Source organism: Clinocottus analis, unplaced genomic scaffold, assembly GCF_023055335.1.
Source record: "Clinocottus analis isolate CAN_PGR_092001 unplaced genomic scaffold, fCliAna1.0.p SCAF_16, whole genome shotgun sequence".
Taxonomy (NCBI): Eukaryota; Metazoa; Chordata; class Actinopteri; order Perciformes; family Cottidae; genus Clinocottus; species Clinocottus analis.
Genome location: NW_027175887.1, coordinates 2,876,543 through 2,890,165, shown reverse-complemented (window position 1 = coordinate 2,890,165; position 13,623 = coordinate 2,876,543). Strand labels below are relative to the sequence as shown.

The following is a 13,623-nucleotide window of genomic DNA, read 5'->3' as shown; positions in this document are numbered from 1 at the left end:
AGCTGGACAAAGACAAAAGGAGGCAGACTGATATCAAATCATTTTATAATGTTGAAAATGAATGTCACATAGCCACGAACACAAACAGCTTTGAGCCATTGAGATGCCATTCTCTGATTGTGCCATGAATGATTTGTCACAGGAAACAAGACAAACAACAACCGTGCCCGTTACAAACCCGCGACCAGCGTTACAAAATACACCATCAAACTCTCGTCTGGGGGTGCGTCGCCCTCATTCAGCTTTACATTCAACACTGTGCTGTGCCAATAAAATAAAAAATAAAAACATGTTATGGCTGCTTCGCTAACCGGGAAATATCCGGCCGCTCGCGCGCGGGGCCTCGCTGTAGGTCTGCTAGGATACGCTGATCAGCGTGCTACTGCATAAAGTCACTGCGGAGGGGCCAAAACAAAGAGAGGACATCTCATCGTGGGAATAGCGGTGCGGGACGTTTTGGGTTCCCTCGACCTTTTTCTGTTCAAGGCACAGTTTTTTTTCCGGCCCGTATTGAAAGCACACCAACAGAAGTGTGTAATTGCATATTTGCACTTGAGCTTTTGAAGGCTCTGAAGAGGACGGCGTCGCTCTTCAGAGCTAATTTGTTTTTGGGAGGGGGCGGGAGCACGTTTTCTTTTTTCTTTGCCATTGGGTGACAATGTTTAAAAAAATGTAAAAGAATTTGGATTTTTAAACATTTCATTTGGCCAAACAACTCATTGCACCCCAACTCTTGTCCGGATGAAGCGTCGGTCCTCTCTTGGTTTGTCGGGGCAGATTACACGTAGAGATGGAATAAATATCCGCCAGCTGGGCTAAATACAAGAAGGCATGGCTTCGTATTGTCATGCTATCGATTCCTTATAGACATAAAGTAAGTGCTGCAGTTCTCAAACTTCTTATTTTCTTTACATCTCCAACCTAAACAGATCCTGTAAGCAGTTTCAGTAAATTCACCGTCCTCTCTGGAACACATTTGGAGCGTTTTCTCGTTTCAGTGTAGCGTTCGTTTCGGGGACGAGCGGAGGCGTCGACTCCGAGCTCAATTGTCCCGACTAAATCTAAGCAAGCCGGCAAATTTATTCACATAAAAAAAAACTTTTATGCAAAGCAAAAATTTGGGGCCGCGTATTAATGTTCTTGAGACCGCTGCTGGGTCCTGTTCCGTATTTTGCCAACCACGGTGATTTTCTTTGCTTGAGACTGATCACCCTCCTTCACTCTGGCATAAAGCAGTACGATGAGGTATGAATCGTTGTATATATTGTTTTTTTTTTTTTGGTTTGTATTTTTTGTTGTTTTTGTTTGTTTCTTTTACATTTTCCTTTTTGTACGTTGAGGATGTTTTTTTTTCCTCCACATGAAATGCAATATTCTCGTCACGACATTGATATTAATATACGGCAGATTTATACATCGCAAGATGATCCCTGGTCTGAGGTCAGATTTAGAGAAGTCTAAAGGCTAATAAGATCAGGACGTGGCTTCTTTTTAACTTATTGACCCAGATCAGGAGTACGATGAGCAAAGTGAAACAGCCCAAGCAATGTGGAAAGCAGGATTCAGGTTCATTCACTCTCAGTTCAACTAATTAGAGGATGGATTTAGCTAAATCTTCATTTTACAATAAATAAACAAAACATTTTCACCCAAATAGTAAAACATGAATTGTACCGGAAGGAAAAACAATACTGTGAAGCATCCAGGATGAGCCGTGAGGGACTGTACGGCAATGACATGGGAGGGCCTTTCATTTATAATTTAGAACAATTATAGGATTATCATCCTTAACTGTTGTATAAGGAATTTAGTTGTGCCAATACTGTTATATTATTTCAAGATGTCTCACTGAACTATAAATGGAGGTTATTGTTTTTAAAAAAAAGTGAAACCGTGTTCTCATTACGATGCCAATCATTTTGGTACAGTCCCCAGAAACATCAAACATACTCATTATAGAAAATGTTAAGAGAAACTGTGAGGTACTCGAGAGGAAATGACCCATTGGTTGGACCAACTGACCCACTATGGCTCCGAGCTATGTGTGGACATGTCATACAGCTGACTAGCGTTAGCATTTTACCTAAAACCCTGTCGACAAGATTTGTAGAAAAGCTAACAACTTGAATGTGGGAGCAAATACTACAAAACCCAGTTCAGTTACAGCCAATCACAAAGCTTAACTTACCACAGGGACAGTGAGTGTAATTTGTTCTTTTTAAGAACAAGTTGCATTGGTCTCCCAGAAGCTAGTTAGCTGTTAGCTGTTGCTCCTCTAAAAGCTCATAGAAGCTAGATTTAAAGACTCAGAGAAAAGACGTCTCAGTTATAACTCTTTGTAACTGTGTTAATCATTCTTTCATCTCTACTTGTATGCAGGTTTGTGTCCAAACAAGTTTATACTTTGAATAACGCGAGTCACCTAAATGAGCGCCAGCACACACACCGCAGAGCCGCTGCCAATGGGCCAGTTCCTTGAAATGAATTTCCCGGTGCCTTTATGAACACACGTCAACAATTCTTCAAACATCATAACACCAGTATGAGGCGACTGAGAAGTTAAAACACTAAATCTGATGACACATCCCATGAATGAACCGCAGGCGGCTTTAAAGGATCAATGCAGAGAGTTTTCAGCTGAACTGAAGGTGAGTTGAACCCTGGCCCCCTTGTGGTGACATCTGAGCACTACAGCTACCACTGCACCGACGATGGTCCGAAAAGTGCATATACAGCCATTTCATCACAGTAAAGCATCGACACACATAGACAGACATTCACTTACCAAGAAAATCAGATGCAAATTAATAACGACATTAAAGAATAATCATAGAAAAAAAGGAGCTTTTTTTTTTCTTCTTTTTTTTTTCCTTGCTACCCAAAACAGAATCACTTCATCTCTTGCTGCAGAGCCTTTGCTTTGGGCCTCGTGCCGCAAGTCTCTTGTGAACATACTGTCGTAAAGAAGGACTCCATCAGTAGCCGCGTGTCGCACGGTCGAGGTTCGACCTCGTCCACTCGTAGAATAAGCAGAACAACCAACACTTGGTGCACAACGAAAGCAACATCGACAACATCGAAAAAAACAACATGGGCGTGGAACCCCACGCCGTGTCTTTAATCGTACAATTTTCAGTATTTTACATTCCACATGTGGACTTATTTTCCTGCAGGGATTGTCGACTATCTCCACCAAAAGAGTGCTCGTATGAGTTGGGAGAAGGTTTTCAGTGTGTGTGTGTGTGTGTGTGTGTGTGTGTGTGTGTGTGTGTGGGAAGGGAAGACGGAGGTTCATACTAAAAGGACAGAGTGAAATAAATAGAGGGAGGGGACGGGGTTGTAAAAAAACTGGAACTCGAATGGGAGGTGGACGGACGCGCAAAAGATGTGAGTTGGAGAAAGAGAGTTGATGACTCACAGATGTGTTTTCCCTGGATAAGTAAAAGTAGTTTGACTTGTGGAAACGAGGTTGCATGAGAGTTGAACTGCTTTCAGAGTGGTTGTTTTGTGCTACGCTGCAGCAGCAGAGCTTAGCATCAAGTTCACATTTTAGCTCGTTTGTTGTAAACGAAAACGCAAGAGAGAGACAGTTAGAGAGAGAGAGAGAGAGAGAGAGAGAGAGAGAGAGATAGAGAGAGAGAGAGAACACAATTCTGTGGTCACTGTGCGGAGAAGACAGGAGGCTGCAACGGCGGCGTTTCCGTCGCGTTCCCGCCACCGAGGCCGCGTTCGAACGCGCAGATGCAAATCCAGTTTTCCGTTATTTTTTTTAATCTATTTATTTAGACGCTCCTTTTATGGCATGAAAAAGAAAGAAAGAAAGGAGCTTTCAGAAGCCTCGACGACGCCATAAAAGTCGACGCGGGTGAGCGTCTCGAGTGTTCAAACTTGGTTCCAAACTTGGAGTCCGGTCGAAAGCGCCAACTGGATGCGCCCGCCGCCGTCTGAGGAGGAAATGACGTCACGGCGGCGACTGGATGGAGGATGACGGACGGACCGCTGGGGCCGTCTCTCTGCTATGCTGGTGCAACTGATCGTGTAGGAAGGCAGTGTGCTCTGTGGTGCTGGTGTGTTTCTTCTTTATGTAAAGAGGGAGGAGGATTTCTCCAGTGATCATTTGGCTGAGAGAGAGAGAGACGGAGTGACAGAGAGAGACGGAGTGACGGAGAGAGAGAGAGAGAGACAGAGAGAGAGAGAGAGAGAGACGCTGTGCTGCCAGCTCAAATTTCAATTCCCGGATCTCTGAGGACCGGAAACCTGACCTCGTGTTCGTCCCCCTTCCGGAGTAGCGGCAGGGCGTACGGTCCTTCTTGTGCTGTGTGAGATGGTTCAGAGGTATGCAGAAGAAGGAGTGGGCTAAAAGGTTAGCACAAGGCAAACAAACGCCGCAACGCAATATGACGTCGACTGCAAATCATTTCCGCGGACATCACTGCGGTCGGGCCGGCGCCACTTCCGGCGCCGTCCGCCACGCCACCGGTTCATGTTTCGGGTTTGAGCTGGCGCCGAGGAGTCAGCCGCCGGTCGCTCTAATGCCACGTAACATTTATACATTAATATATATATATCCATCTATCTATAAATATATGCTTCTGTATATTTGTATTACCGACCTCTGTGAGGCACATTGACGGGTCAGAGTTATGCAGCCGGCGGTTCCCTGTCTTGCCACGAGCCGGTCGCAGCGTGGCTTTCATTCACAGTGATGGTGAGCAAAGTGCGGTACGGACACAGCCGGCCTGGAGACGGCTGCTGTGGAGCTGTACTGCTTCATGATCATCCTATTGCTGTGTGTGTGTGTGTGTGTGTGCTGCTGCTGCTTGAGTGTGTGTGTGTGTGTGTGTATCCCTGCTTACGGTTCTATTTGAATACCCTGCAATGTAGATTAGTAACACTGAGTTCGCAGTCCTTGTTGGCTTCAACAGGTAATCCAGACGTGAGATAACGGACCGCGTGTGTTTTCACGTGTGTGTGTGCGTGTGTGAGAAAGATATAAAAGAGATTATTGTTAAGACTGCAGGAAGAGGAAAAACATGTGGGAGAGGAGGGAGGGGCAAGGAAGGGGGTTTGGGGCTACTAAGGGATACAGACATTGTGGTTTTAGTGCAACAGAAAAAAACCTGATAGTTATTCATCGTGGATGGCAAGTTGGGATATGGATGGTGGAGCTTATTTCAGCAGTGCTTGATTCCTATTGTTGTTACGTGTTTCCCGGGGATAGGGCGGTCGCGTGAGAACGTCTTCCGAGATGCCGGGTGTCCATTTTTCCGCCGCGAAGGCCAGGGAAGGATCTGGGGACGCGACCTCGCGCGCGAGAACAAGAGGTCCCGCTTCCCTATCCACGGGCGAATACTGCTGACTCACTTGCCGTTTATTCATCTCCCAGTCACCACCCACAGGAGTCCGTTGGCCCGACCCAAACGGGGCCCAAAATAATGTCTTCCACTGGAGTCCCAGCTTGCAGCTGTCGCTGTCCCCTGACGGTTTCCTTTAAGTTCAAATCGGCACAAATTCACCCCACCCGTCCTCGTTTTGTCATTTCAGGTTCCCAAATAAAAAAAAAAAAAACTGAATCCGAAGTGACTGTCGGTCCCTCGTGGTGTCTGCTAAAAATAATAAAAATAAAAAAAAGGCAAAGTCTGCCATTTCAGCTGTCAAATGTTGATCCACGGCCCGTTTCATAAAGACCTGCTGTGCACTGTCGGCACAGCACCCAGTGCTCGTGCGCCGCAGACGCAGCTGCACTGAGATGAAGGTGAGGTAGAATCTGTCGGCTTCAGGCGGGATGTGAAACAGGGTGCAGGTGACACCACCACCTCCAACACCACGTGGCGGCGCTGAACCCATCACGAGACGGCGGGAGGTGAGGTGAGGAGGCGGGGCCACGGTGGGATTGACAGGGCGGGGCTCCGATGCACATACGGAGACGGGAGCTGTGGAGCGGCCCCGTCCGGTTATTTAGGAGGGGAGGGAGATGAGGGGAGACAAAAACTACTGAGGTAACACATCGAAAAACAACCGGGTGTAAATGTGTGTGAGGTAATGAAAACAGGAGGTATGTGTTGGAGAGGTATTCTAGCAATATATATATGTGTATCATATATGTTTATATATATTAATATTCTGTATTTTAGTGTTATGAGTATCATGACGCAGTTAAAATGTTCTCTGAATGACTTAAGTCTGAAATATATTTTGTGACACTGTACAATAAAAGTGGCGGAAACACTTCCCATGTAGCCTACAGCGACTCATTATGTATCATAATAATGCAATGATTTCTAGTCTATTATTTCCATTATAGCCGCGTCAGTTGGACGGACAGCATCCGTCACGGTGCGTTCACACCAAAACAGAAATAACAACTTTTACTGATCAACAATCAAACTTGTCTCTTCGACTGGAGTTATAAGACGTAAAAAAGCACACAGCAGCTGCTGTAATGCATCAGAATGTCTCATGTTGTGTGTATATACATTATATATATATATATATATATATATATATATATATATATATATATATATATATATATATATATATATATATATAATATTCATGGGAGATAAAGGCTTCATACAAAGTGTTTCCAATGTAACTTCTAACACTAGCAGAGAGGTATATGGGTAACTGTAGACTGCGTGCCGTCTCTTGAGACGACCACTACCCACACAATAATATGGAAATACATACTTTACGACAGATGAGGTAACAGTGTTGGGGGCGTGCTCCTTGCACGTGTGTGTGTGTATATATATCTATATATATATATATATCTCATGCGTCTGTGTGTATGTGAGACGGAGAGGTCAGTAGGGTGGGAGGTAGACGAAGGGGCGGACGGAGGACGTGTGGGAGATGGCGGGGGATCATCTGAGGAGCTGATGGTGCCAGAGATTTAAAAAAAAAAAAGTATATATTAAAAAAAAGAGGTTGTAGATTGTGGTAGTAGAGGTTCTGAGTAGAGGTTGCGTTAGTGTTGACCAGCTGTTAGTCCGGTCAGGTGAGAGAGGAGTTAACCGGTGAGCGTAGTGTTTGCATATGTCCGCACATCCGTTCATGGCAGTGTGTCTGGAACCTCGACGGTGTGTTTCTCTGCGGTGAAGTCGATGATGTGTGTTTGCTGGTGCCATAGGTGGATGTTTGAAGAAGAAAAAAGGAGGTCAGGACTAAAAAAAAAAAAAAAGGGGCACGTTTACACAGCCACGCCCCCCTCGCACAAAAGCATGTACTTCCTTTAGCGTGTCCAGGGGTCTTTTGTGGCGGGGGGAAGGGGAATGGGGGAATGCGCTGCAGTTTATTTCCCCCGGCGCTCTTCGAGTCACACGTCCTGCTCCTCGAAGACCTCCAGGAAGAGCGGGGGGAAGAGTTCGTTGGGGCACTCCACCTTCATGTGGAGGAAGCGGCTGGCGTGGCACGCTCCGATCATGCGCAGGTCCGTCACCTTCATCAGCAGCTTGGGCCAGAAGTGGGGAATGTTGTGCTTGCGGGAGTTGATGTAGTGCTCGAACGCCAGCAGGTAGGCCTCCTGGCACTGCTCGATCTTCTCCACGCTGGTCAGCCCCGAGCGGTCTGGTGCGCCAAGGGAGGAGGGAGAGGTTAGGTTTGTGACGTCGCTGCAGAAATTACCATTCTAATACAAAATAATAATATCTTGTTTTATTCTTGATAGAAACCTGGTGTATATTCCATTAAAGCTGGTGTGTATTGTAGGAACATTTCCTCTTGTATTGGTTGAAATTCTCTTTACATCCTGACAGTAATCACTCAATCAAATGCTGGTGTCTGTGGCTGGAGATGACCGTAGTAAACCCACCGGGTCAGTCGGGCGTACCCTGACAGCTCGTGAGTGCTGACAATAGCCGTGTTGTTGTTTACGTCCATAATGATGGTTTTTGGGGGCGTGGCTTCGTGAGGGAGGGACATGTCGACGTGCTGTAGCTGCTTTCATTGGAGAGTTAGCAACACGGACCTGGGCTCTTTTTGGTTGGATCATTTTTGTAATCTGGTGTTTAATTCCTCCAATGTTGCCAGCTCAAGCTTTATATAATTTCGGGGCAATTTCAATTTGCTCATAATGACTAAGTATTTAGGTTTGATATCTTTGAAGAGTTGGCTGACAATCATTTGCAATAATAAAATGAATGTTAACGTATAGGATTTTATTTAGTTGTTCCTCAAAAGGAATGCCTGGATGGTGTTACTTGATACAAAATGCAAAAGGGGACCTCATCCAAACACCAGATTGTAAATGTAGTTGACTCAAGACCGACATAAACACCAGACAGCAGCCGGCCAGTGAGTCATCAGCTGGCCAGTTTGCTCTGATCCATTTGGTCCAGCGACACTGATCCTGAGCGCAGGATCCCACTAGGACCTGATTACACTGAAAGTGATTCTAATCCCCGGTCATTCTAACAGGAATAATCCGCTAAATCTGTTTTTTTTCTTCTTCTGCTGTTGGTCTGTATTTAAATCTCATGTCAGTGACATTCTACGTCGTCATCCATCCCTCACCTGAGCTCATGAGCAGCACGGTCTGCATCAGAGCCACTTCCGAGTCGTCCAGGTTAAACTGAGCCAGGCTCTTGCCCAGATCAAAGATGGCGTCCGACACCACGCCCAGCCCGCCGTTCTTCAGCTGCTCGCGTTTCACGGCCATCTCGCCGTTTAGCGTCAGCGTCTCGCTCTCCGGGTCGTAGCGGACGGCGGCGCGCAGCGACATGATCTCCATGCAGCAGCCTTTCAGCAGGATGATCTGGTCCTCACAAGGCAGCTGCAAGCAAAGACATACGAGGTCATCGAATACGAGGACATGGACGGAGGGGCGGCCATTGTTTTAAAATGCCTCTTATTTAATTTAACAAAATACTGAACAAATATGTAAAGCACATTATGGCTAATCACAGCACTTCAGATTCAACCTAACCTCGGAGGGTTTCCAGATGAGTACAGAACCAGCTTTTTAAATGAATGAACTAGTAGAGTTATTAAATTGCCATTGTATTGTTTTTTGCTCAAATGACCTCTCTATTAGAGATGCGGAGAGAGACAGGACATGAGGTGGAGTAGACCACTCAGCTATTGGGTCGGCCCATAACAACTTTAAGGTGATGATATGTCAATGCCGGGTATGAATAAAGGTTCTGCTGACCCCAAGTGGCCAAAAGGGTTAGTGCAAGGCTCGCTGCAGTCGACACAATGGTTCAGCTTATTGTTTTCGTTTCACTGCACACAAACATCACTTCACTATATCTTTCCAGAGCTAGTAGTAGTTTGCTGCTATAATAATGCTGCGACTTTTAGCACATTTTATGTCACGTTTACAGCCGGCTGAGCTGAAAATTGAAGTAGAGTACAAAGTTCAGTCCAATGTGATGACATAGACTACTGTACTTTGGTTACTTTATTTTCTAGTGATGTACTCTCGTGCTAATTGGGGAGAAAAATGCAAACGTACCATTAATTAGCCCTCAGTGAAAGGCAATAACAAGTGAAGAGGAATCTACCTTGTGGTATATAATAGCTTTTCATAGCCCCCCAACATTAATTATCTTGCTTCCTTGCAGAGGAAAAAGGGTTATCTTCTATTCATAACAGATCCCCAGACACGCTTTATGTAACCAGGAAGCCCCTGCAAAATACATGACGGCTGCACTCAGTAAGGTGGAACCACAGGCACACACGCACACGCACACACACACACGCACACGCACACGCACACATACACACACACATACTTCCTGTGAGAGCAGAGAAATATCATTGAGTGGTGAGTCATCACATCATCCAGAGAGAGAAAGAGAGAGAGAGAGGAGACGGCCATCTTTTCCTACTTAGAGCACACTATCATTTATTGCAGAAACCTTTTTTATGTTCCCTCATAAGTGGCCTGAGGATGTTTCTACTTTTTGTCCCTTTTTGATACAGATGCGCTGCAAGATAAAAACACCCCATCATAAGCTGCACGTTCCTGGCAAGTCATGCAGAACCAGCATTGTTCTTGGGTTGCAGCATGGAGCTAGATGATTCAATACACCCAGCGACCCTCTTCTCCTGGTCGGGGAAGACTACACAGTGGATCTGCTGTTAATTAACAGGCCTTTTGCGTCAAAACTCAACATGCAGCCCCAGGGGAGGTAGTTAACCATGTGCTCCTTGGCCTGGAAGGAACACAAAGTCAGGTTGCTGCAGTGAGCTAGTTAGCCGGACATTCCAACGCTAGCCGCTTACAAGAAAAGCAGATCAATATAGTTTAATCCATTCCTGAAACTTGCCCTCATGTGCTGTTGGTTTTGGAAAAGCTCAGACAAACTAAATAAACCGCTACCCTCCAAACTCTCTGGATGTGATGGGCTCTCACTACAGCCCAAATGAGTTGAAGGAGTTTTTTTTGCCCCAATATTCTGTATGTTTGATTGTTAAAACAGATTTGAACCACCCACCCCCGCCCCCTCACACACACACACACACACACACACACACACACACACACACTGAACCTACCTCTGAGAACATGGGCAATTTCTTGGCAAAGTCGACGACGCGTGTGATGGCCGGGGTCATGATCTTGGTGAACTCGCTGAAGGCTTCCAGGTCCACCTTATCTGTCTCGTCAGACGTGGGCACGATGGGACCCTGGCCGATGTCGTCCGACTGGAAGCAAACAAACACACCACAATGAAGCAGGTCCCGTTTGGAACGTGAGAGCTGTGACAGACAGGAGGCAGCTTCAGGAGGCGGCTCCAGGGAGCAGCTCCAGGCTGCAACACCCGCTGCTTCGAAACGCTTTGAGTCCGCTGCTGGAATATGAATTGTGACGACCAAACATGCCAAAACTAGATATTTTGATGGTGTTAATGAGTTTAAATGTAATGTTTAAAGCTTGATAACTCGGGTAAAACCCACCGGATAATGAAAACGTTTGTTGCTAACATACGCACTCATAGTTCTGATGACGTCGGCGATAAAAGGGGCTTTAATAAAACCTTAAAGAAGGATTCATAAAGTCCTTCTTTCTCTCTGAAGCAGTGGAGCTGCAGTAACAACGTACAGTAGCTGTGCTCTGATTGGCTCACCCTCTCCCGAACTATATATATATATATATATATATATATATATATATATATATATATATATATATATATATATATATATATATATATATATATATATATATATGTTTTAAACGGACCTTTTAAAACCTGTGTCGACTGTTAACTTGTCTTTGACTTGATGGATCGGTCGTCCGGTAACCGCCGTCTGACTTTTGCCCCAAGGGGTCCATGGTGAAGACGCATGCATCAGCACGTGCAACCGGCTCACATCGGACGCCACGCAAACTCTCTTTCACGTGCTTGAGCTGGACTTTTGAAGCAGAAACAACTTTCGAGAAACTGTGGGCGGGGCTTTTTTCCCAGAGTAATAAAAGAAGGAATGAGCTCCTGTGTGAACGCTGCAAGCCGTTAATACAAATCAGAATGACAGACTCAGCGAGTGTGATGGAGGCCTGGATGCTGTAATCCTCAAGAGCAGCCTGCATCAAATGGCCTTTCATGTCAACGTGACATCACTCGTTACTTTTGTGGGTGCAGGTTTTTTTCCCGTTATGCTTTCAAGCATTAAGTAGAGGCCATTCCACGAGAGTTCAAAAGCTGGTCAGGTGCTGAGCTGGCTGCTTAGCTTTCCATCCCAATGCTTTAGTTTCTAGTACATGTACAAATATTATGATGTTTTAATGAACACGCTGCAGATCAAATTTAAGCCTTCACTTGTGTACTAATGGGCAGATTGGCACCATTATACATGTGCAGAATTAGCTGAAAGCAAAGTCCCCTTGAATGCGCAGACGTCAGACCTTTTATATTATTTCCAAGGGAACTTTTGGAGGTTAGCTCTGGATAATGGCATCCTCTGAAAGTGGAGGTCACACTCAACACACTTTAGTAATAATGTGCACTGTGTCGGTTATAACTTTAAAACTGAAAGGAAGTGTGATTTTTTTTCCCCCGACGCACATTGTGGCAAGCTGCCGCAACTGTTGATTATGTTGCTCTCGTCACACGTCGCATCTTTACCAGACTCCTTTGACAAAAACAGTAGTTTTACCTCGTGGAACACGGGGGTCGCTGGTTCACCGCTTTCTCGATCGGTTCGTTTTGTTTGTGTCCTTGTGTGACGTTGGTGATTTAGAGAGCTAGTTTGTGTTCACTGAAGTCACACAATGACACAAACAAACTAACATTAGAAAAGCAGCTCCTCTGTTCTACGGTGGTGAAATCACTGCTTTTGTCAATGGGGTCTGGTAGCTTTGAAGATAACGTAGATAACGGCTTCAAAGGACTGTGGCGGTCAGATAAAAAGGGAGAAATATAAAAATATATAGAGTTCTTAAACTGATATTCATATTCATCTTTTTTGGGGACGGGCTTTTTTTTTAATACTTGTTGTTACTCCCACGCGTCACTGCAGAGGACTCGTTTGTCAAACATTTCCGCCATCTGCTCAGAACCAGATGCTCACCAGGAACTTGCGCTTCTGTTTCCAGCTGGAGCCCTGGGCGTTGGTGTGCCGGTGCGCCTCCGTCGCCATCCTGATGAGCTCCCACTCTGCGCTGTCCGGCTCCGGCCGCGTCTGCAGCGTCCGCACCATCTCCTCCCTCTTTCTTTTCTGTCGGTTCTCCTCGATCAGACGCCGCTTGGCCACGCGCTTTGAATCGTCCAACACCACTGACCGGAAGGAAGGGGGGGGGGGAGTGAGTTAATGCAGTGAGACAGAAACACACACACACACACACACACACACACACACACACACACACACACACACACACACACATATATATATAAACAATATAAATGTAAGGAACCCATCTTTATGTTATCCAATACTAGATGTCCAAAGTTATTTCTTTGGTTACTATTTATTCTCTGGTTAATCCACTGCAACAGAAATGTAAAGGACCAGCTGCTGTGACATTTAAGCGGCATGACTGAACTGCAACAACATTCATTAAATTATCAAGAGGAGTGGAACTTCCATTTCCTTTATCCACGAGAGCAGCTGTACTGCAAAATTAATATCATGAAACATGAAATTAGATTATGTGCGTGTGTTCTGTTATTCCTCTCCCCCGCAAATGTGATTAGGGATGAGCTCGGAACTATGGGTAAAATAGATCCCACACGAACGTATGCACCTCTGTAACTCCACAACTCTACGGCCGATATCCATATAAAACTCGACATCTGATTCCAGATCAGATTCTGATGTGAACAGTAACTCTGAAGGCCGCAGTGTTGACGAGCTCAGACGTTATTGCTTCTTCTATCGATACGCGTTAACGTCTGTAATCTATCTCCTCTATCTGTGCTGAGCTCCTCCCTAACACACACAGACACACGCACACACACACACACACACACACACACACACATCTTAACTAAAATATATAAAAACATTCTAATCAGGTTTTGAATTAATTCTTTATTAAATTAATACGTTAAAAAGTAATTACCCAGTCATGAAAAAGAAGCGATAACAGTGTAATCGTGGTATTGATAAATCCTCAAAACACCCAACTGTGTTGCAGAGTGTATAAAATGTGCACTTTGCTTTTCAATC

The 13,623-nt window shown here is 45.2% G+C and overlaps 1 protein-coding gene across 2 annotated transcripts in view; it reads right to left on the bottom strand.

Annotated features, from left to right (window-relative positions):
- Positions 1-6,566: 6,566 nt before the first annotated feature.
- Positions 6,567-13,623, bottom strand: part of LOC137786342 (thyroid hormone receptor alpha) — a 73,306-nt gene continuing 66,249 nt past the window's right edge. For both annotated transcript variants that reach the window (XM_068578166.1, XM_068578167.1), the window contains 4 exons: positions 12,523-12,728; positions 10,507-10,656; positions 8,518-8,776; positions 6,567-7,572 (listed from right to left, as the gene is read on the bottom strand). In XM_068578166.1, coding sequence (XP_068434267.1) covers positions 7,322-7,572; positions 8,518-8,776; positions 10,507-10,656; positions 12,523-12,728 — 866 coding nt within the window. In that variant the 3' untranslated portion in view covers positions 6,567-7,321. The remainder of the gene's footprint in view (positions 7,573-8,517; positions 8,777-10,506; positions 10,657-12,522; positions 12,729-13,623) is intronic.